The sequence below is a fragment of the Anomaloglossus baeobatrachus genome, chromosome 5 (genome assembly GCF_048569485.1).
Source record: "Anomaloglossus baeobatrachus isolate aAnoBae1 chromosome 5, aAnoBae1.hap1, whole genome shotgun sequence".
Classification (NCBI taxonomy): domain Eukaryota; kingdom Metazoa; phylum Chordata; class Amphibia; order Anura; family Aromobatidae; genus Anomaloglossus; species Anomaloglossus baeobatrachus.
This window is the reverse complement of record NC_134357.1, coordinates 105,922,725-105,946,832: the sequence shown is the minus strand read 5'-3', so window position 1 is coordinate 105,946,832 and position 24,108 is coordinate 105,922,725. Positions and strand designations below refer to the sequence as shown.

Sequence of the window (24,108 nt, the reverse complement as noted above, 5' to 3'; positions counted from 1 at the left end):
CCAACTCCTACCAGGCCCAGACCAACGTCTGCCACCTAGTAGTCTCAAGGAGCCCAGCTCCTGACCTCTCCTCTCCAGAGTCACTTCACAACTCACTGTCTCCTGACACTCCTGACCTCCCCTTAACCAACCCCCAAGTAGCCAACCCTATTCCCTTCAGGCTGTCCACTGGTGTGTCTGGTGGGTGTGGTGCAGAGTGTTCCTAGGGTTTTGATTAGCTTGTTGTTAGCAACACCAAAGGTCAGGGACCCGTAACCAAGGATGAGGTGGATATCATGTAGAAGGGTAGATTGCACAATACCCTGTGACAACCTGATAGGCCAGGACGTCACAAATACACAGAGGAAGCCATGCAGCCGACAGCTGGAAAGTTTGCGGCCCAGCTGTGCAGCTCTCTGGGGTGTTAACAAACAACTCCATACACTACCTTCTCTTTGCTGACCGGTGGCGAGCCACATGTCAGGAGCAGGCAAGCCACATGTGGCTCACGAGTTTGGGAACTTCTGGTGTATGGCATGGTCACAGTATAATAAGCTGAAGTACCCCACTCTGCTCTCCTTTGTCAACTATCCTGTTTCCCTGAAAATAAGACACTGTATTATATTGTTTTTTTGCTCTGAAAAAAGCGCTAGGTCTTATTTTCAGTGAAGGGCTTATTCTCAGGGAAATACAGTTGGGGATAAGTTTACCCCCCAAAAAATGCAGATCCCCCTTCTCAGGAGACTTATAATTACCAGATCCCAGGTGTCTGCAAGGCTCCCAGGTCCTCCTGCGATTTCCGGTGGGCTCTCACAGCAGGTATGCTGCACGCTTTGCTCCCCTTCTTCTGGCCGACACTCACACATCAGATCTCACACATCCGATCTCACATATCAGATCTCGCATAGCAGATCTTGCACATCAGATCTCACACATCAGATCACACACATCAGATCACACACACACACACACCCATGAGATCGCACATACAATCGCGCAGCACACACCACATCCAGTGATACCACTTGCTTACAGCCAGCAGGGGACTCTGCTCTGTTGTCTCTATGATGCATTCCACCACTAGGTCCTCAATGCGTTCCACCCACAGGTCCTGGAGCTCCACTGCATAACATCAACATTAGAGGTCCTTATGCCTCCCAGAAGCAATCGATATTACTGGATGTGGTGAGTATGTGTGTGCAATGTGATGTGTGATTGTGTGTGTGATCTGATGCGTGTAGGTGTGCGTTTCACCGCAGGTCTTCTCTCTTCTGTCTTCTTTCTTTTGGGGGTGTCTGCTGTCTATAAAGAAGTGTCCTTCAGTATTCTTTAACTTTTTTTGCTGCATGGATACTTATTGAATCGCGACTAGGTCTTATTTTCAGGGGAGGTCTTATATTTAAGCCTTTTTCAAAACTCCTGCTAGGCCTTATTTTTGGGGGGAGGTCTTATTTTCGGGGAAACACGGTATGTCATGTCAACTATACCAATTACTGCGCAAGCTGGCCATTCCACAATTGCACTTTTTATGTGGTCAACTGATTTCTGCATGTCCGATGATACCATGTTTATGAAAGATATTATATTTCTAGGTAGTTTTGATGTTTTGTGCCACCATGATAAAATATTAGGGCTTAGAAGTGGTGTACTGTGAAGCTTATGGGCCCTAATACACAAGCTCCAACGGGGCCCCCAATGAATTGTATTAGTTTTTTCATATAGGCCAAAGGGACTTTTTGGGACACTTGGGCTCAAGGGCCTGGTTGTGACTGTAACCCCTGCACCTAGTGTAGTTACACTCCTTGATATTAGGATAATATAAGCCAGGGCTTAAAGGGAACCTGTCAGGTTCCATATGCATTCTAACCTACAAGCAGGGTGTTGTGTGGCCTAGAAATCACTTCCTACCCATCCCTGTGTTGTAATCATGTGTAATATGAGTTTATAAAAAAAATGTTTTAGAACTTACATTTTCCCTATGTAAATAGGAGAGGGTCTAGTCCCCTGGGCGTCGCTTCACCCCGTGGGCGTTTGCATGCTTTCCGTGGTATCACGCCCCTGTGGACATGATACCATGGATTTACATGAGCGATGTCACCGTCGGCTCCTGGAGATCCTGCTCGTGCGCGCTTGCCATTCGCATAGCCTTCTTATCTGGGTGTTTGCTTGTCGGCTTCAAAAGTGCACTGCACATGATAAGAAGATTCCTGCGGTTCTGACCATGCGCAGATCACGTCTAAACCCGGCAAGTAAACACCTGGATATGAAGTCTGCACGAATGACGAGTACGCACGCGTGGCATCTCCGAGAGCTGACAGTGACGTCGCTCATGTAAATCCATGGTATCATGCCCACAGGGGTGTGATACCACGGAAAGCATGCAAATGCCCAGGGGCGAAGTGACGCCCAGGGGACTAGACTCTCTCCTATTTAAATAGGGAACATGTAAGTTCTAAAACTTTTTTATAAATTCATATTACACAATATAACAACACAGAGATGGGTATAAAGGGGTTTCTAGGCCACATAACACCCTGCTTGTAGGTTAGAACGCATATCGGACCTGACAGGTTCCTTTTAAAGGACACCAGCTATTTTCTGAAAAAGATTCCATTTATATTTTTATTTTAGTTTTTATGTTCTCTGTATTTTCATACTGTTACAGCAGCTGGTTTAACCTTGTAGGAGTATTATAGGTTGCCCATCTTTATAGGTGGCTTTTTGTTAAAATTAATCCTTATTAGCTGTCCCTTTTTTCTTTATATCAGGTTATAGAGGGGTTTCTCATCTTGAGTCTTATGAATATTACACACTGCCAGATGACACAAGCTGTAATTTAAATTATAAAACAATTCTGGATTATTTTTTTTTGTGTGTGAATAGAACCTTTAAAGGGGTGGTTCAAAGCAAACTAATATTCATTCTAAATCCCAATCCATTTAGTGCAATAATCTAAACTATTTTCTGATATGCTCTGCATTAAAATTTCCTATCCTTCCCTAACTACATTATCTAACTGCTGTATTGATATAGTTTTCATAGAGAACTGGGATGTATTATCAAAACAACTAGTAGATAGTAACCCCCTGTAATTCCATCATTATAAAACTCCTTAATCCAATATTACAAAATTGTGTGCACCACACAATGGAATTTATTTAAATGCAAAGTTTTTATTAAACATAATAAAAGGGACAATACATAACAAACACCATGTCTATCCCAAATGTAACATTAAGTATAGGCATACAAGGAAGTAACCTCACAATGTGGGGATCAGGACTAGAGTAACAATATAATGCACTCAATATTGGCAGGAAAATACAGTCATTAGTGTATAAAGGGAAACCTTCCCACCATTCATACCTGCAGAGTGCAGCAAAAGATTGGAGAAAAGTCCCCAGTATTCTGATACCCCAGGGGCAGGCCTCACTTGATCATCCTACTGCTCCATAAAGTAATCCTATTGCTGTTGAGCAGCGTAAAGGCAGTCAGATGCGATCATACATATCATACCAATTGGTATGTATGATCGCATCTGACTGCCTTTACGCCCAAAGTATCTTCAAAGGGGAGAGGCTGCAGCCCCTGCCCCTCCCTGAAATAAAGAATCATCAGTGCTGTTGGTTTTAGTGGCTGTGCTAGTCCTTGTCCACTGTGCACAATAACAGCGTACACTGTTGCCGGCTCAGATCAGAAGTAACAAGCCAGCAACAAAGCAGAGCACACTGTCAGTGTGAAGTCAGAATACCCAGCGTACAGAGACCAGTGACATCACTTTTGGGTCTCTACACTTTGGTAGGTATTCTGATGGCATGTTCTGCCAATGCTTTCTACTCTGTTGCTGGTTCACTACTGCTGATCAGAGTCGGCAACAGAGTGCACTGTCATTGTGCTCATCTCACAGTACACAGCATGCAGAGAATAGCCCAGCCCCTGAAATGAGCGTAACTGATGATGCTTCATTTCAGGAAGGGGACAAGGGCTACACCTATAACCCTTGGCAAAATATGACATAAAATTTAGCAGAAAGTGTATGGAGATAGGGAGTTATGCCAGCTCCATTGCTCTTGGGTTCCAGCTGCGTTATGCAGACGATAGCTGCTTGCTAGTACTATAATGGAAAATAGCTTTTACATTGGTAGTTTAACATCTTAGATGCTGCAATTTATAGCGAGCTGCTAATGGGTTGTTATGGAAGCTGAAACCTAAAAAAAGGTCACTAGTTTTGCCCTTTTTTACTGCTATCAAGTCGTATTATAAGCTATTACATCACCGTACCATGGGTGTACCAAGGTACCAAGAAATAGAATAAGAATTAAAAATAGGTATATAACAAAACTTTATTTTCACAAATGAATAATATAATAAACATATTAGTAGTAATAGTTGTAAAGACTTTAATGCAAAATTGAGGATTACATTATATAAACAGATATATTCCCGATGCCTCTACTGAATTGTGGGCCGTCATCATTACGGTATAATGGACGCATGATGTCACACAGGGCCTACTCTATCAGAAGAGTGCCAGGGATGCTGCCAGGTAAGAGTAGCTTCCCTGGGTTCTGGATCAGTGGACTACTAACATGGCCACTCCACCAGGGTTTAACATATCAGGTCAGAATCCTCTATTTTAAACATATACATATAAATTATGCATTTCTGCAAATAACAGTGTTAAAGTGCTCTCATTATATATTAATTATGCTCTAATAATGTAGTAAAGTGGACTGTTACCAGTTTACTTATATATTTATTTTTCCCTGTTTGTGTTTCCTTATATAAAGTGCAGTCCTATGCAAATAGCAACGTTGTGTGAAATGTAAGGATACATGTTTTTTCAAAAGTTTAACTATTACTTGGTAACTTAATGGATTTAGCTTCTTTATATTAAACAAATGACACAAAAATAGAACTAAATATCACTCCAAAAGCAGCTAAAAAATAGATGAAGTTCAGCCATGTGGGTCCTAAATAATTGAAACCTTTCTTTCGTTCCTTTTCCCCCTTATAGGGTTTTACATGAAAATTGAATGAGACACTACAGCCACATCCCCCTAATTTCCCCCATGCAGGTTTAGTATTTACTTATTAGTAGATAAATTACTAGAAGATTTATATATTGATAAAGGGAAACAAAAGGTAAGTTTAATCATCCAAGATCTCCATTCTAGTTCACTTGTTCTTCATATCATCAGTTTCAGCTCACACAGCTCACTCACATATTCCTCATTGTAACAGTCGTATTTCAAGGCTTTTTCATAGCAATCAATTGCATCATTTCTTTCCCCATTAGTCTTATGGACAAAGCCAAGCAAAGCGTAGCCCTCAGCATCATGAATATCGTTCTTAATCTTCCTCGTAGAAATCCTTCTTAGGGCCTTTTCACTCCATTGTCTCTCTTGTTTGATTACAGTTATCTGCAAACTCTTTTTATAGTAGTCGATGGCTTCTGATTCAGATCTCACGCAATATTCTTTAAACTGCCCATAATTGTAATAGATCTGCTGCTTCTCCTCTTCTATAAGATCGGGAAATGACATAACAGTTTGAAAGCTCTCTTCGGCTTTTTGATACTTCTTTGCTTCACTATACATATTTGCTAATTCTACGTATGCATACACAAATGTTTTCTTGTGCTCCACCGTCTTCTCAAAATGAAAGAGGGCATTTTGGAGGAGGTCATGTAATTCCTCTGCCGAGTGCACTTGTCTGCCATAATAATTCCCATTTTCAAGCGACTTTTTGACATTTAAGTACTTTCTTTTGTAACATAATCCAGTTTGTTGATGTAGAAATGCAGAAGTTGGGATGAGAGCTAATGCTGATTTAAGGACATGCAAGGCCTCATCTACCATCCCAGCTCTTCTGTAAAACTTTGCAACATAACGGAGCAAATATGGAAGGTTTGGGGCTTGTTCTAAGGCTTCTTTAATATACTTTTTTCCTTCACCAGTTCTTTTTAGGTCTTGCAGCTTCAATGCAAGAAGTGCCTTCACCACGGGATCTTTTGGACTCTTCTCTACTGCATTTCTCAATAACTCTAGTGATTTGCAATCTGAAGAAGAACATGTTCTGCCATTGAAACCCTCCAGTCTATAGACCACTGTTGCATATCCCGTGATCCACTCAGGATCTTCTGGTTCTAGCTCTAAAGCCTTCTGAAAACATTGTTTTGCTTCTTCATAATATTGTCCACAAAATTTTAGCAGTGACCAGGCTTTCTCCCCATAGATTTCTGCTACATCTCGTGAACCTTTCAGTTCTTTGTAAATCTGCTCCACTTTATCTACATATTTCTGAGAATCTTCATGCTGATTCATGTGGTAGTATATCCATGCATAATTTCCATATGTCACCAAATATTTTTGATCAGTCCCATCCGGATTGTTCTCTTCTATCATTTCTTCTGCTTTCTTTAAATTGGCAATGGCTTTTGTGTAATCTTTTCTCAGATGTATCACATAGGCAAGGAAATTGTACACCATGTATTTGTTCTTGGTGACCAGATATGTCAGTTGGTCATACAATCGGTCCTCTAGCTCATCTGGGTCTGTGTCCTTTAGAAGAAGTTTCCATGAAAAGTGACATTGAAGTTGTAGTAATCGCAGCTTTAATGCCTCTTTCGATAACCCACTGTGATAGAAAATAGGAGAGAGGATTGGTATTAATAATTTATTAAAAGTATATAATTTATATGCAAAAATTTATAGTAGTATATAATGTACAGTATATGAATAGCTTGCTATGCATTGAAATAGATTCAGAAATATAATGGAAGTTTATTGTTCTCCTACTTGCTGCATACACTTACTATCTGTGGTTCAAAACTGCAAAAAGAACCTTTCACTAAATTTTTCATGTTGAACTGGACACATGATGTAATAGTGGCTGCAGAGTGAAATAAAATTATTTCTTTTTTATTTCGTCTCTCTGTTGCAGAGATATTTGCAATAAAAATATTTGGCACCTAATGAGTTAAGTTTTTATTTTTCTATTAATAAGTATTGATTATGTAATTATTTCTAATAAGAAATGTTATGTACTGTGTTAACATGTACCGTAATTATTTATTCATTTTTGTTCTGCAACCATGCATTTATTTGCTGATGTGTATGTGTCTGAGCACGACGCACACCGTGAATACTGCAGCCGCGGGGCAGAGGAGACTGTGGTCAGTATCCAATTTATTATACTGTGACTGCAGCACCTGTGATCTAGGTATGACTCCAGGGCTGTCAGGGTCTTAAGGCCGCTTTACACGCTGGGATCTCGCTAGCGTGCGTACTACCCGCCCCCATCGGTTATGCATCACGGGCAAATCGCTGCCCGTGGCGCACAAAATCGCTTGGACCCGTCACACTACTTACCTGCCTAGCGACGTTGCTGTGACTGGCAAACCGCCTCCTTTCTAAGGGGGCGGTTCGTGCGGCATCACAGTGTTGTCACTAAGCTGCCACCCAATCGAAGCGGAGGGGCGGAGAAGAGCGGGACGAACATCCCGCCCACCTTTTTCCTTCCTCACTGCCGGCGACCGCAGGAAAGGTGAGGTTCCTCGTTCCTGCGGTGTCACACATAGCGATGTGTGCTGCCTCGGGAACGACGAACAACATCGTACCTGCAGCAGCAACGATTTTTGGGAATAGGAGAGCATGACAATGATTAACAATTTTGCGACCATTTTCGATCGCACATAGGTGTCACACGCAACGACATCGCTAAAGCGGCCGGATGTGCGTCACGAATTCCATGACCCCAACGACATCGCTTTAGCGATGTCGCTGCGAATGAACGATGTGCGTGCGATGAACGTTTTACCATTCATTCGCAATCACACGTACCTGTCACACACTGCAATGTACCTTACGATGCCGGATGTGCGTCACTTACGACGTGACCCCGCCGACACATCGTAAGATATATTGTAGTGTGTAAAGCGGGCTTTAGGGGTACTTTGCATGTTGCGACATCGCTACTGCGATATCGTCAGGGTCAAGTCGAAAGTGACGCACATCCATCGCCAGTAACGACGTCGCAACGTGTAAAGCCTAGATGCACCAATAAATGATCGCAAAAGTGTCGAAAATCGGTGATCTGTGTAGTGTCGGTCATTTCCATAATTTGGCTGCAGCGACAGGTACGATGTTGTTCCTCGTTCCTGCGGCAGCACACATCGCTGTGTATGAAGCCGCAGGAGCGAGGAACATCTCCTTACCTGCGTCCCGCCTGCAATGAGTAAGGAAGGAGGTGGGTGGGATGTTTCAACTCTCAACTCCGCCCCTCCGCTTCTATTGGCCACCTGCCGTGTGACGTCGCTGTGACGCCGCACCACCCGCCCCCTTAGGAAGGAGGCGGGTCGCCGGCCAGAGCAACGTCGCAGGGCAGGTAAGTGCGTGTGAAGATGCCATAGCGATAATGTTCGATACGGCAGCTATCACAAGATATCGCATCTGCGACGGGGGCGGGGACTATCACGCTCGGCATCGCAAGTATCGGCTAGCGATGTCGCAGTGTGCAAAGTACCCCTAACTGTAAAGCACAGGGTTAAATACTTCTGTCAAAACATAGTCTATGACGCTCCTTTGGTCACATGTGGCGTCTGTGCAAAATTTCATGATTGTAAATGCGATGGTGCGGATTCCTTTAGCGGACATTCTCACACACACACACACACACACACACACATACACATACACTCAGCTTTATATATTAGATTTTGAGTAAAATGTAAATTGTTCTTTTATTCTATAAACCACTGACAACATATCTCCGAAATTCCAAATAAATACAACATTTTTTGCTTTGAAATTCGGAGACATGTCTTCATTTTTGCCAGAGCTGTATGTGTGTGTATATATATATATATATATATATATATATACAGTTAGGTCCAGAAATATTTGGACAGTGACACAATTTTCGCGAGTTGGGCTCTGCATGCCACCACATTGGATTTGAAATGAAACCTCTACAACAGAATTCAAGTGCAGATTGTAACGTTTAATTTGAAGGTTTGAACAAAAATATCTGATAGAAATTGTAGGAATTGTACACATTTCTTTACAAACACTCCACATTTTAGGAGGTCAAAAGTAATTGGACAAATAAACCAAACCCAAACAAAATATTTTTATTTTCAATATTTTGTTGCGAATCCTTTGGAGGCAATCACTGCCTTAAGTCTGGAACCCATGGACATCACCAAACACTGGGTTTCCTCCTTCTTAATGCTTTGCCAGGCCTTTACAGCCGCAGCCTTCAGGTCTTGCTTGTTTGTGGGTCTTTCCGTCTTAAGTCTGGATTTGAGCAAGTGAAATGCATGCTCAATTGGGTTAAGATCTGGTGATTGACTTGGCCATTGTAGAATGTTCCACTTTTTTGCACTCATGAACTCCTGGGTAGCTTTGGCTGTTTGCTTGGGGTCATTGTCCATCTGTACTATAAAGCGTCGTCCGATCAACTTTGCGGCATTAGGCTGAATCTGGGCTGAAAGTATATCCCGGTACACTTCAGAATTCATCCGGCTACTCTTGTCTGCTGTTATGTCATCAATAAACACAAGTGACCCAGTGCCATTGAAAGCCATGCATGCCCATGCCATCACGTTGCCTCCACCATGTTTTACAGAGGATGTGGTGTGCCTTGGATCATGTGCCGTTCCCTTTCTTCTCCAAACTTTTTTCTTCCCATCATTCTGGTACAGGTTGATCTTTGTCTCATCTGTCCATAGAATACTTTTCCAGAACTGAGCTGGCTTCATGAGGTGTTTTTCAGCAAATTTAACTCTGGCCTGTCTATTTTTGGAATTGATGAATGGTTTGCATCTAGATGTGAACCCTTTGTATTTACTTTCATGGAGTCTTCTCTTTACTGTTGACTTAGAGACAGATACACCTACTTCACTGAGAGTGTTCTGGACTTCAGTTGATGTTGTGAACGGGTTCTTCTTCACCAAAGAAAGTATGCGGCGATCATCCACCACTGTTGTCATCCGTGGACGCCCAGGCCTTTTTGAGTTCCCAAGCTCACCAGTCAATTCCTTTTTTCTCAGAATGTACCCGACTGTTGATTTTGCTACTCAAAGCATGTCTGCTATCTCTCTGATGGATTTTTTCTTTTTTTTCAGCCTCAGGATGTTCTGCTTCACCTCAATTGAGAGTTCCTTAGACCGCATGTTGTCTGGTCACAGCAACAGCTTCCAAATGCAAAACCACACACCTGTAATCAACCCCAGACCTTTCAACTACTTCATTGATTACAGGTTAACGAGGGAGACGCCTTCAGAGTTAATTGCAGCCCTTAGAGTCCCTTGTCCAATTACTTTTGGTCCCTTGAAAAAGAGGAGGCTATGCATTACAGAGCTATGATTCCTAAACCCTTTCTCCGATTTGGATGTGAAAACTCTCATATTGCAGCTGGGAGTGTGCACTTTCAGCCCATATTATATATATAATTGTATTTCTGAACATGTTTTTGTAAACAGCTAAAATAACAAAACTTGTGTCACTGTCCAAATATTTCTGGACCTAACTGTATATACACACACACACAGTAACTTGCGAAAGTTTTCGGCCCCCTTGAATTTTTCAACCTTTTCCCACATTTCAGGCTTCAAACATAAAGATAAAAATTTAAAATTTTTATGATGAAGAATCAACAACAAGTGGGACACAATTGGGAAGTTGAACAATATTTATTGCTTATTTTAATTTTTTGTAAAAAATAACTGAAAATTGAGGCGTGCAATATAATTCGTCGCCTTTAAGTTAATACTTTGTAGCGCCACCTTTTGCTGCGATTACAGCATAAGTCGCTTGGGGTATGTCTCTATCAGTTTTGCACATCGAGAGACTGAAATTCTTGCCCATTCTTCTTTGTAAACAGCTGGAGCTGAGTGAGGTTGGATGGAGAGCGTTTGTGAACAGCACTTTTCAGCTATTTCCACAGATTCTTGATTCGATTTAGGTCTGGACTTTGACTTGGACATAACACCTGGATACGTTTGTTTGTGAACCATTCCATTGTAGATTTTGCTTTATGTGTCGGATCATTGTCTTGTTGAAAAACAAGTCTCCGTCCCAGTCTCAGGTCTTTTGCAGGCTCCATGTTTTCTTCAAGAATGGTCCTTTATTTGGCTCCATCCATCTTCCAATTAATTTTAACCATTTTCGCTGTCCCTGCTGAAGCAAAGCAGGCCCAAAATATGATGTTGCTGCCACCATGTTTGACAGTGGGTATGGTGTGTTAAGGGTGATGAGCTGTGTTAGTTTTATGCCAAACATATCGTTTGGCATTACACCCAAAAAGTTCTATTTTGGTTTCACCTGACCAGAGCACCTTCTTCCACATGTTTGGTGTGTCTCAGGTGGCTTGTGGCAAACTTTAAACAACACGTTTTATGGCTATCTTTGAGAAATGGCTTTCTTCTTGCCACTCTTCCATAAAGGGCAGATTTGTGCAATGTACGACTGATTGTTGTCCAATGGACATACTCTCCCAGCTCAGCTGTAGATCTCTGCAGTTCATCCAGAGTAATCATAGGCCTCTTGGCGGCATCTCTGATCAGTCTTCTCCTTGTTTGACATGAAATTTTTGAGGGACGGCCGGGTCTTGGTAAATTTGCAGTGGTATGATACTCCTTCCATTTCAATATGATCGCTTGCAAAGTGCTCCTTGAGATGTTTAAAGTTTTGAAAATATTTTTGCAACCAAATCCGACTTTAAACTTCTCCACAACAGTATGACGGACATGCCTGTTGTGTTCCTTGGTCTTCATGATGCTATCTACACTTTAAACAGAACACTGAGACTATCACAGAGCAGGTGCATTTATACGGAGACTTCATTACACACAGGTGGCTTATATTTATCAACATCAGTCATTTAGGACAACATTGGATCATTCAGAGATCCTCAATGAACTTCTGGAGTGAGTTTGCTGCACTGAAAGTAAAGGGGACGAATAATATTGCACGCCCCAATTTTCAGTTATTTTTTACAAAAATTTAAAAAATAAGCAATAAATTTCGTTCAACTTCACAATTGTGTCCCACTTGTTGTTGATTCTTCACCATAAAACTTTAATTTTTTATGTTTACGTTTGAAACCTGAAATGTGGGAAAAGGTTGAAAAATTCAAGGAGGCCGAATACTTTTGCAAGGCACTGTGTATATATACGGTGTGTGTGTGTGTGTATATATATATATATATATATATATATATATGACACACAGACACAATAGTGGCCAAAAATGATAGCTCTCTTAAAGTTATTCCAGAAAATGAAATATTTCCCTCAAAAAATTAATAATATACCCCCTACACCACCCCTCTCCATAATATGCACACTACACAAACAATATATCCTCTACTTTGTCCCTCTCCATAATATCCCTGTCACACACTGCCTCTCTGTATAATATACCCCCACACAATGCCCTTTTGTATATCTCTCCCAAACACACTGCCTCTCTGTATAATATCCCCCACACACTGCCCCTTTGTATAATATCCCCCCACACACTGCTGCTCTGTATAATATCTTCCACAGAATGCCCCATGTATAATATTTACCTGCACACTGCCCCTCTGTATAATATCCCCCACACACTGCTCCTCTGTATAATATTCCCTCACACAATGCTCCTCTCTGTATATCACTCCTACACACACTGCCTCTCTGCATAATATACCTGCATAATATACCCCCACACAATGCCCTTCTGTATATCTCACCCAAACACACTGCCTCTCTGTATAATATCCCCCACACACTGCCGCATGTATAATATCCACCTGCACACTGACCCTCTGTATCATATCCCCAACACACTGCTGCTCTGTATAATATCCTTCACACAATGCCCCATGTATAATATCCACTTGCACATTGCCCCTCTCTATAAAATCCCCCACATACACTGCTCCTCTGTATAATATCCCCCACAAAATGACCCTCTGTATAATATCCCACACATACACTGCTCCTCTGTATAATATCCCCCAACACACACTGCCTCTCAGTATATCTCTCCCACATACACTGCCTCTCTGTATAATATCCCCCACACATGAGAGGAAAAAAGCTGCAAAGTAAAAATGTGCACACACAGCTATTTATGTTTAAACATAATTTTTATTGATAGAAAACATAGTCCCTGACAGAAGTTCTGTCGCTTATCCATGTTATGTAAATAAAAGCTTATAACCTGACTTTAATTTCATCCATTGGTTTCATAAATTACTCTTTTGAAAGCTGAAACCCCCCCAAATTTGGTTTAAGTTATGAAAATAAAGTTGCTGCAAAGCTGAAATATTGATAATTTAATGAAGACAGAAAGGTCAGATTTTGGCAAGACAAAAGTTTTGTCGCCTTGTCATATAATGCACCCAATCCTAGTTTACATCCTCACCTGTGCTCACTAAATGATCGGTTAACTAGTGGGTGTATAAAAAGAAACCCAGCACCCCAGACATTCACTTGAACTGCAACTTGACTTCTGACAAAATGCCAAAAATCCACTCTGTGACCAAAGCTTTGATTATCAAGAGGCTGAAGACCAGATTCACTTCAGAGGTGGCTGGCACCTTTAATGTGTCTCAGCCTCAAGTACAAAGAATTAAAAAATATCTGAAGAGACTGGAGATGTTTTTGACAAGCCCAGGTTCGTCAGACCACGCAAGACAACTGCTCAGGAGGAACATTTGTTGGTTAGAAAATCCAAAGCCAGCCCCTCTTCCACTGCAGCAGAGCTCCAACGGGTCTGGTCACCTCAAGTCCCTGTGTCAACTAGAACAGTTTGTAGGATTCTGTCTCGAAATAGCCTCCATGGTCGAATCAGTGCCTAGAAGTCAGCACTAAACAAAAGGCAATTAAAACACTGTGTGGCATTTGCCAAGTGCCACAGCCTGCTAAACAGATGGATGCTGGAAAAGTGGCAGAAGGTGGATTTCTCTGATGAATCTTCAGTTGAATTTCACCACAGCCACCGCAAATACTGCAGGAGACCTACTAGAGTCCGTATGGATCCAGAAAACAGTTAAGTTTGGTGAAGGAAAGATCATGGTCTGGAGTTACATTCAGTATGGGGGTGTGCGAAACATTTGCAAGGTGGAAGACAATATCAATAGCCTACAATATCAAGACGTATTAGCTACCTCTTACATTCCCAATCATAAAAGGGGTCAAATTCTGCAGCAGGATGGTGCTCCATCTCATACATCCATCTCTACAACAAAGTTCCTCCTGGCAAAGAAGATCAAGGTGCTTAAGGACTGGCTAGCCCAGTCACCAGACATGAAAATCATTGAGCATGTTTGGGGGTAAGATGAAAGAGGAAGCTTGGAAGACAAAACAAAAGAATCTAGATGAACTCTGGGAGGCATGTAAGACTGCATTCTTTGCTATTCCTGATGACTTCATCAATAAATTGTATGAATCATTGTTGAACCGCATGGATGTAGTCCTTCAGGCTCATGGAAGTCACACAAAATATTAAATATGGCTCTAATAGCACCACAACTTCATTCACCAATGTTATGCAACATATCTTTGTATTACAAGTTAATTTGTTTGAATTTCACATTACTTTCTGTGGCGACAAAACTTTTGTCTTGCCAAAATCTGACCTTTCTGTGTTCATTAAATGATCAATATTTCAGCTTTGCAGCAACTTTATTTTCATAACCTAAACCAAATTTGGGAGGGTTTCAGCTTTCAAAAGAGTAATTTATGAAACCAATTGATGAATTTAAAGTCAGGTTATAAGCTTTTATTTACATAACATGGATAAGCGACAGAACTTCTGTCAGGGACTGTGTAAGGCTGACAAAAACAAAGGTTAAAAACTTGATTGACAAAAGAAACAGAATGGATGAAATAGGGGATGGACATAATAATCCAGTACTTATCCCCAATGAAGTATCAGGGCACTGATAATAGAATGTACAATAAGTATATAAACAAGGCAGTGTCTGCAGGTAAATAATATAATCCCAAAACGCACAATACCTGGCTGTAGAGCCTCACGTTAAAGGTAATAAAGGTAATGTGGCAGTAACTCAATAGAGGATAGGTTTTCAACCTTTGTTTTCGTCAGCCTTAGGCTGGTTTCACACTACGTTTATTTAACATCGGTCCATAACGTTTTTTTTAGCGGAAAAACGGATCCAGTGCAAATGCGTTTTGATTTCAATGCATTTGCAATGGACTCGCGTCCACCTGCGTTCGCATGCGTTTGCGTGCGTTAGACACAGGATCCGTACTTTTGCGTTATTTTAACATGTTTCAAAAACGCTACTTGTAGCGTTTTTGAGCTCCGTCCAACTTCTGCAAATTGCTGGATCCTGACTAAACAGCACGCAAACGCAAGTGAACGCTGGCGTGCTGATAGGCAGGATCCTGCATGCTCTACTGAGCATGCCCAGAAGCCAGCCTCCGTGATCAGTCCCTCTCTCCCCCTCCCTCTATCTCTATCTCTCTCCTCTCTCCTCCCTCTCTGTCTCTCTCCTCCCTCTCTCTCTGTCTCTCCCCCTCCCTCTCCCCCACCTGAGAGCTGCGGACACTCGTAACCAAGGTAAATATCGGGTAACCACTTATCTTAGTTACCCGATGTTTACGTTGGTAACGTGTGCAGGGAGCCCGGCTCCTAGCAGCTGCAGACGCTCGTATCCAAAGTAAATATCGGGTATCCAAGCAAGTATACCCGATGTTTACCTTGGTTACGAGCCTCGCAGCTGTCAGATGCCGGCTCCCAGTCTGGCACGTTAAGTTCCCCTCACTCCCGATCACATGACACATGACTCCGCCCGCCCCTAAACATCCAGTGACAGGATCCTGCAAAGTACACATGCGTTTGTATGCGTTTTTTGCTGTAAAAGCAGGATCCGCTTTTGCAGCAAAAAAACGTTATGGACGGATGTTAAATAAACGTAGTGTGAAACCAGCCTTATATGTTTTGTATCAATAAAAGCCAAGTATGTACATATATACAGTCATATGAAAAAGTTTGGGCACCCCTATTAATGTTAACCTTTTTTCTTTATAACAATTTGGGTTTTTGCAGCAGCTATTTCTGTTTCATATATCTAATAACTTATGGACTCAGTAATATTTCTGGATTGAAATGAGGTTTATTGTACTAACTGAAAATGTGCAATTTGCATTTAAACAAAATTTGACCGGTGGAAAAGTATGGGCACCCTTATCAATTTCTTGATTTGAACACTCCTAACTACTTTTTACTGACTTACTAAAGCATAGAGATGAGCGAACCGGTCCCGGTTCGGCTCGAGGCGGTTCGCCGAACGGGGGGTCTGGCTCGAGTTCGGCTCGTCGAACGTTCGACGAACCGAACTCGAACGTATAGGCTATAATGGGAGGCAATCACAAACACATAAAAATGCATTATAAATGTACACAAACAGTTAATAAACATTGCCATAACACTTACCGGTCCTCGCGATCCCTTCTGCACTCTGTCTCCTGCCGCTATTCCATCCGATGATCGCTGAATCCTCCCGGTGACCTGCACTGCCAGCAGAGAAGCAGGACCTATCGTGACGTCAAAATAGCCATGTGACCAGTCACGTGGCTATTATCTCATTGGCTACAGACTGGTCACATGACTATGACACGTCATGTAGGACCTGCGAGTGCATCTCTCCGGTACACGGTGCACATATGTGTATCGCCGTGTACCGGCGACATGCTCTAGCACACGGTCGACTCCCCGTTCCGTTAGGGACCGGCTGACACAGCCGGTCATTAACGGAGATCACCGTTGCCATAGCAACGCAGTTAGCGGTGACGTCACCGCTAACCGCGGCTCCGGGAGCACCGTTGCTATGGTAACGCGTCTGTCAGCGTTACCGCTAGCAGCCAGCAGTGATCACTCACGGAGTGAAGGCTGCACGCTGCTTCCCGATTGTAGTGAGCATTGTAGTTAGGATGGAGGTTCCCCAGCCCCAAGTGATGCCCCTCACTACAATCGTCACTACTACTACACTAGAAAGAAAGAAGACAGAAGAGCAGGATCGTGGAGGGCTGACAGGGGTAATAAAGATGGAGTCTCTAATGTGTCTGTGTATTTATTTCTATTAAAGTATTTTTTCTCTGTGTGGTGTCTTTTTTTAACCCTTTATTGGAGATTCTTAATGGCCGGGTCAAACGTGCCTGACATTAAGAATCTCTGGCTTAATACTGGCTGGTAAAACAAAGCCAGTATTAACTCATGATTACCCAACAAGCCACCCGGCTCCAGGGCTGTTGGAAGAGTTGGATACAGCGCCAGATGATGGCGCTTCTATGAGAGCGCCATTTTCTGGGACGGCTGCGGACTGAAATCCGCAGCAGAGGCGCCCACAAACCTCGGGCTAACCTGTGCTGCGGATTCCAATCCCCAGCTGCCTAGTTGTACCCGGCTGGACACAAAAATAGGGCGAAGCCCACGTCATTTGTTTTTTAATTATTTCATGAAATATGTGAAATAATTAAAAAAAACGGGCTTCCCTATATTTTTGGTTCCCAGCCGGGTACAAATAGGCAACTGGGGGTTGGAGGCAGCCCGTGGCTGCCAGCTGTACCTGGCTAGCATACAAAAATATGGCGAAGCCCACGTCATTTTTTTGGTGGGCAAAAAACTTCTGCATACAGTCCTGGATGGAGTATGCTGAGCCTTGTAGTTCTGCAGCTGCTGTCTGCTCTTCTCCATACAGACAGACAGCAGCTGCAGAACTACAAGGCTCAGCATACTCCATCCAGGACTGTATGCAGAAGTTTTTTGCCCCCTGAAAAAATTATGTGGCTTCGCCATATTTTTGTATGCTAGCCAGGTACAGCAGGCAGGTACGGCTGCCCCCAACCCCCAGTTGCCTATTTGTACCCGGCTGGGAACCAAAAATAAAGGGAAGCCCTTTTTTTATTATTTCATGAATTTCATGAAATAATTAGAAAACAAATGACGTAGGCTTTGCCCCATTTTTGTGTCCAGCCAGGTACAACTAGGCAGCTGGGATTGGAATCCGCACCACCGGTTGGCCTGAGCTTTCTGGGCCCCACTGCTGCGAATTGCAGTCTGCAGCCGCCTCAGAAAATGGCACTTTCATAGAAGCGCCATCTTCTGGCGCTGTATCCAACTCTTCCAGCACCTGCCTGCTATACCTGGCTAGCATACAAAAATATGGCGAAGCTCACGTCCTTTTTTTGTAGCTTTTTGGCAAAAAAAAAAAAAAATGCTTCCCTGGATTTTCCATTGCCAGTGAAGGTAACACCAAGCAGTGGGGGTTAGCAGCCAGTAGCTGCTTGGATTACCCTTAGCTAGCAATACAAAAAATGCAGTGGGAGCTAACATATATTTTTTTTAATTATTTATTTAAATAACTAAAAATAAAATGGGCTTCCCTGTATTTTGATTGCTGGACATCACAGTGCTGTAAAAATAAATCTTTAAAAAAATGACGTAGCGCTCCGCGGTATTTTTGATTCTCAGCGCAGATAAAGCAGACAGCTATGGGTTGCCACCCCCATCTGCCTGCCGTTACCTTGGTTGGCAATCAAAATACAGGGAAGCCCATTAATTTTTTCTATTTAAAAAATAGTTAAAAAAAAAAAATTACGTTGGGTCCCCCCATTTTTGATAGCCAGCTAGGGTAAAGCAGACGGCTGTAGCCTGAAAACCACAGCTGGCAGCTTTACCGTGGTTGGGGATCCAATGTGGAGGTCCCCTCAGGCTCTTTTTTATAATTATTTTATAAATATTAATAATTACACAATAAAAGTAGGGGACCCCCCAAATTGGATCACCAGCCAAGGTAAAGCGGACAGCTGTGGTCTGGTATTCTCAGGGTGGGAAGGTCCATAGTTATTGGGCCTTCACAGCCTAAAAATAGCAGGCCGCAGGCACCCCAGACGTGGCGCATCAACTAGATGCGCCAATCCTGGCGCTTCACCCCAGCTCATCCCGTGCCCTGGTGCAGTGGCAAACGGGGTAATAAATCGGGTTGATACTAGCTGTAAAGTCACCTGAGATCAAGCCCAGCAGTTTGTGATGTCATGGCGTCTATTAGATACCCAACATCATAAACTGTCAGTACTAACAAAAACAAAAAATCGACAAAAGAAATTTATTTGAAAAAACAGTCCCCAAAACATTTCCTCTTTCACCAATTTATTGTAAGAAAAAAAATAAAGGGGTCCCACGACGACTCTGGACCGTCTAGAATATGGGGGGGAGACACTCAGGGAACGTATCCCCCATTTTCTAGGAGTGCGGACCCTTCATGTGAGGAGTGTGGGTGCAATGAATCTGCACTCACTCTCCCCGGGTCCACAGCAGCAGAGTCCATGTCGTAATGGTTGCTACCAAAGCTGCAATGCCCTGCTCATGAGGTAAGGGCATGCCTAATCAGGAGAACTACTGTAGAGGAAGCTCTGCTCACTGGTATATAGGTGCTCAGAGGTAATAATAGATAAAATTAGTGAGTAACCTCGGCACTCTATATCTCCCAGACTAAGTCAGTAAGTCACAACGGATAGTAATGCAAAATCACTCTTTATTGGTCCGTATTAAGAAAATTTTTTTTTCATAAGCATATATGTTTTTGTCCAAAACAAGTTACAAATGACGTTTCGGCCTGAGCCTTCGTCAGATTGGACTTATCTGCATGTAATCATGAAAAATGACAATAATCAGTATCACATAAGAGTGAGAGAACAATAACATAAACTCGAACAATGTAGAGGTACAATTGGGATGCAGCAAAAAAATTGCAACACAGCAAGAAATGAAACACATGATACAAATGTCATAATACAGTACAAGGACAATATAGTAATGACAAATATGGGGTCAGAGTAGACTTAGACAGCTCTGGTACGAAAGAGATGTCAATCATAAAGTAACATGTGCAGTAGGTGTAGAGCTACACTATGCATGGCAGAGCTAATGGGTAGACCGACCATAGAAAAAGTAGAGAAAAAGTGGAGAAAAAGTGGAGAATAAGTGGAACATAAGAGGAGAAAAAGTGGAGAAAAAGTGGAGAAAAAAGTGGAGAAAAAGTGGAGAAAAAGTGGAGAAAAAGTGGAGAAAAAGTGGAGCATAAGAGGAGAAAAAGTGGAGAAAAAGTGGAGAAAAAAGTGGAGAAAAAGTGGAGCATAAGAGGAGAAAAAGTGGAGAAAAAAGTGGAGAAAAAGTGGAGCATAAGAGGAGAAAAAGTGGAGAAAAAGTGGAGAAAAAGTGGAGAAAAAGTGGAGAAAAAAGTGGAGAAAAAGTGGAGAAAAAGTGGAGCATAAGAGGAGAAAAAGTGGAGCATAAGAGGAGAAAAAGTGGAGAAAAAGTGGAGCATAAGAGGAGAAAAAGTGGAGAAAAAGTGGAGAAAAAGTGAAGAAAAAGTGGAGAAAAAGTGGAGAAAAAGTGGAGCATAAGAGGAGAAAAAGTGGAGAAAAAGTGGAGAAAAAAGTGGAGAAAAAGTGGAGAAAAAGTGGAGCATAAGAGGAGAAAAAGTGGAGATTAAGAGGAGAAAAAGTGGAGAAAAAGTGGAGCATAAGAGGAGAAAAAGTGGAGAAAAAGTGGAGCATAAGAGGAGAAAAAGTGGAGAAAAAAGTGGAGAAAAAGTGGAGAAAAAGTGGAGAAAAAGTGGAGCATAAGAGGAGAAAAAGTGGAGAAAAAGTGGAGAAAAAAGTGGAGAAAAAAGTGGAGAAAAAAGTGGAGAAAAAGTGGAGCATAAGAGGAGAAAAAGTGGAGATTAAGAGGAGAAAAAAAGGAGAAAAAGTGGAGCATAAGAGGAGAAAAAGTGGAGAAAAAGTGGAGCATAAGAGGAGAAAAAGTGGAGAAAAAGTGGAGAAAAAGTGGAGAAAAAAGTGGAGAAAAAGTGGAGCATAAGAGGAGAAAAAGTGGAGAAAAAAGTGGAGGAAAAGTGGAGAAAAAGTGGAGAAAAAGTGGAGGAAAAAGTGGAGAAAAAAGTGGAGGAAAAGTGGAGAAAAAGTGGAGAAAAAGTGGAGAAAAAGTGGAGAAAAAGTGGAGCATAAGAGGAGAAAAAGTGGAGATTAAGAGGAGAAAAAGTGGAGAAAAAGTGGAGCATAAGAGGAGAAGAAGTGGAGCATAAGAGGAGAAAAAGTGGAGAAAAAGTGGAGAAAAAAGTGGAGTAAAAAGTGGAGAAAAAGTGGAGCATAAGAGGAGAAAAAGTGGAGAAAAAAGTGGAGAAAAAGTGAAGAAAAAGTGGAGAAAAAGTGGAGAAAAAGTGGAGAAAAAGTGGAGCATAAGAGGAGAAAAAAGTGGAGAAAAAGTGGAGCATAAGAGGAGAAAAAGTGGAGAAAAAAGTGGAGAAAAAGTGGAGAAAAAGTGGAGAAAAAGTGGAGCATAAGAGGAGAAAAAGTGGAGAAAAAGTGGAGAAAAAAGTGGAGAAAAAAGTGGAGAAAAAGTGGAGAAAAAGTGGAGCATAAGAAGAGAAAAAGTGGAGATTAAGAGGAGAAAAAGTGGAGAAAAAGTGGAGCATAAGAGGAGAAAAAGTGGAGCATAAGAGGAGAAAAAGTGGAGAAAAAGTGGAGCATAAGAGGAGAAAAAGTGGAGAAAAAGTGGAGAAAAAGGGGAGCATAAGAGGAGAAAAAGTGGAGAAAAAGTGGAGAAAAAGTGAAGAAAAAGTGGAGAAAAAGTGGAGAAAAAGTGGAGCATAAGAGGAGAAAAAGTGGAGATAAAGTGGAGAAAAAAGTGGAGAAAAAGTGGAGCATAAGAGGAGAAAAAGTGGAGAAAAAAGTGGAGAAAAAGTGGAGCATAAGAGGAGAAAAAGTGGAGAAAAAGTGGAGAAAAAAGTGGAGAAAAAGTGGAGAAAAAGTGGAGCATAAGAGGAGAAAAAGTGGAGATTAAGAGGAGAAAAAGTGGAGAAAAAGTGGAGCATAAGAGGAGAAAAAGTGGAGAAAAAGTGGAGCATAAGAGGAGAAAAAGTGGAGAAAAAGTGGAGAAAAAGTGGAGATTAAGAGGAGAAAAAGTGGAGAAAAAGTGGAGCATAAGAGGAGAAAAAGTGGAGAAAAAGTGGAGCATAAGAGGAGAAAAAGTGGAGAAAAAGTGGAGCATAAGAGGAGAAAAAGTGGAGAAAAAGTGGAGAAAAAGTGGAGAAAAAGTGGAGCATAAGAGGAGAAAAAGTGGAGAAAAAAGTGGAGAAAAAGTGGAGCATAAGAGGAGAAAAAGTGGAGAAAAAGTGGAGAAAAAAGTGGAGAAAAAGTGGAGAAAAAGTGGAGAAAAAGTGGAGCATAAGAGGAGAAAAAGTGGAGATTAAGAGGAGAGAAAGTGGAGAAAAAGTGGAGCATAAGAGGAGAAAAAGTGGAGAAAAAGTGGAGCATAAGAGGAGAAAAAGTGGAGAAAAAAGTGAAGAAAAAGTGGAGCATAAGAGGAGAAAAAGTGGAGAAAAAGTGGAGAAAAAGTGGAGAAAAAGTGGAGCATAAGAGGAGAAAAAGTGGAGCATAAGAGGAGAAAAAGTGGAGAAAAAGTGGAGAAAAAGTGGAGAAAAAGTGGAGCATAAAAGGAGAAAAAGTGGAGAAAAAGTGGAGAAAAAGTGGAGAAAAAGTGGAGAAAAAGTGGAGCATAAGAGGAGAAAAAGTGGAGAAAAAAGTGGAGAAAAAGTGGAGAAAAAGTGGAGCATAAGAGGAGAAAAAGTTGAGAAAAAGTGGAGAAAAAGTGGAGAAAAAGTGGAGCATAAGAGGAGAAAAAGTGGAGAAAAAAGAGGAGAAAAAGTGGAGAAAAAAGTGGAGAAAACGTGGAGAAAAAGTGGAGAAAAAGTGGAGAAAAAGTGGAGCATAAGAGGAGAAAAAGTGGAGAAAAAAGTGGAGAAAAAGTGGAGAAAAAGTGGAGAAAAAGTGGAGCATAAGAGGAGAAAAAGTGGAGAAAAAGTGGAGAAAAAGTGGAGAAAAAGTGGAGAAAAAGTGGAGCATAAGAGGAGAAAAAGTGGAGAAAAAAGTGGAGAAAACGTGGAGAAAAAGTGGAGAAAAAGTGGAGAAAAAGTGGAGCATAAGAGGAGAAAAAGTGGAGAAAAAGTGGAGAAAAAGTGGAGAAAAAGTGGAGCATAAGAGGAGAAAAAGTGGAGAAAAAAGTGGAGAAAAAGTGGAGAAAAAGTGGAGAAAAAGTGGAGCATAAGAGGAGAAAAAGTGGAGAAAAAGTGGAGAAAAAGTGGAGAAAAAGTGGAGAAAAAGTGGAGCATAAGAGGAGAAAAAGTGGAGAAAAAAGTGGAGAAAACGTGGAGAAAAAGTGGAGAAAAAGTGGAGAAAAAGTGGAGCATAAGAGGAGAAAAAGTGGAGAAAAAGTGGAGAAAAAGTGGAGAAAAAGTGGAGCATAAGAGGAGAAAAAGTGGAGAAAAAAGTGGAGAAAACGTGGAGAAAAAGTGGAGAAAAAGTGGAGAAAAAGTGGAGCATAAGAGGAGAAAAAGTGGAGAAAAAGTGGAGAAAAAGTGGAGCATAAGAGGAGAAAAAGTGGAGAAAAAAGTGGAGAAAAAGTGGAGAAAAAGTGGAGAAAAAGTGGAGCATAAGTGGAGAAAAAGTGGAGAAAAAGTGGAGAAAAAGTGGAGAAAAAGTGGAGCATAAGAGGAGAAAAAGTGGAGAAAAAAGTGGAGAGAACGTGGAGAAAAAGTGGAGAAAAAGTGGAGCATAAGAGGAGAAAAAGTGGAGAAAAAGTGGAGAAAAAGTGGAGCATAAGAGGAGAAAAAGTGGAGAAAAAAGTGGAGAAAAAGTGGAGAAAAAGTGGAGAAAAAGTGGAGCATAAGAGGAGAAAAAGTGGAGATTAAGAGGAGAAAAAGTGGAGAAAAAGTGGAGAAAAAGTGGAGAAAAAGTGGAGAAAAAGTGGAGAAAAAGTGGAGAAAAAGTGGAGAAAAAAATGGAGAAAAAGTGGAGAAAAAGTGGAGAGAAAGTGGAGAAAAAAATGGAGAAAAAGTGGAACACCCTTTGGTACCTTTCATGTGGCACTAAGGGGTGCTTAGCTTTGTATTTAGCCAAAAAAATGAAAAAAAAATGACATAGGGTTCCCCCTAGTTTTGTAGCCAGCTAGGGTAAAGCAGACGGCTGCAGCCTGCAGACCACAGCTGGCAACCTCACCTTGGCTGGTAATCCAAAACTGAGGGCACCCCACGCTGTTATTTTAAATTAAA

The 24,108-nt window shown here is 41.7% G+C and overlaps 1 protein-coding gene across 2 annotated transcripts in view; it reads right to left on the bottom strand.

The window, feature by feature from the left end:
• Positions 1-3,163: 3,163 nt before the first annotated feature.
• Positions 3,164-24,108, bottom strand: part of LOC142313351 (interferon-induced protein with tetratricopeptide repeats 5-like) — a 57,646-nt gene continuing 36,701 nt past the window's right edge. For both annotated transcript variants that reach the window (XM_075352362.1, XM_075352363.1), the window contains exon 3: positions 3,164-6,618. In XM_075352362.1, the coding sequence (XP_075208477.1) occupies positions 5,169-6,618 (1,450 nt within the window). In that variant the 3' untranslated portion in view covers positions 3,164-5,168. The remainder of the gene's footprint in view (positions 6,619-24,108) is intronic.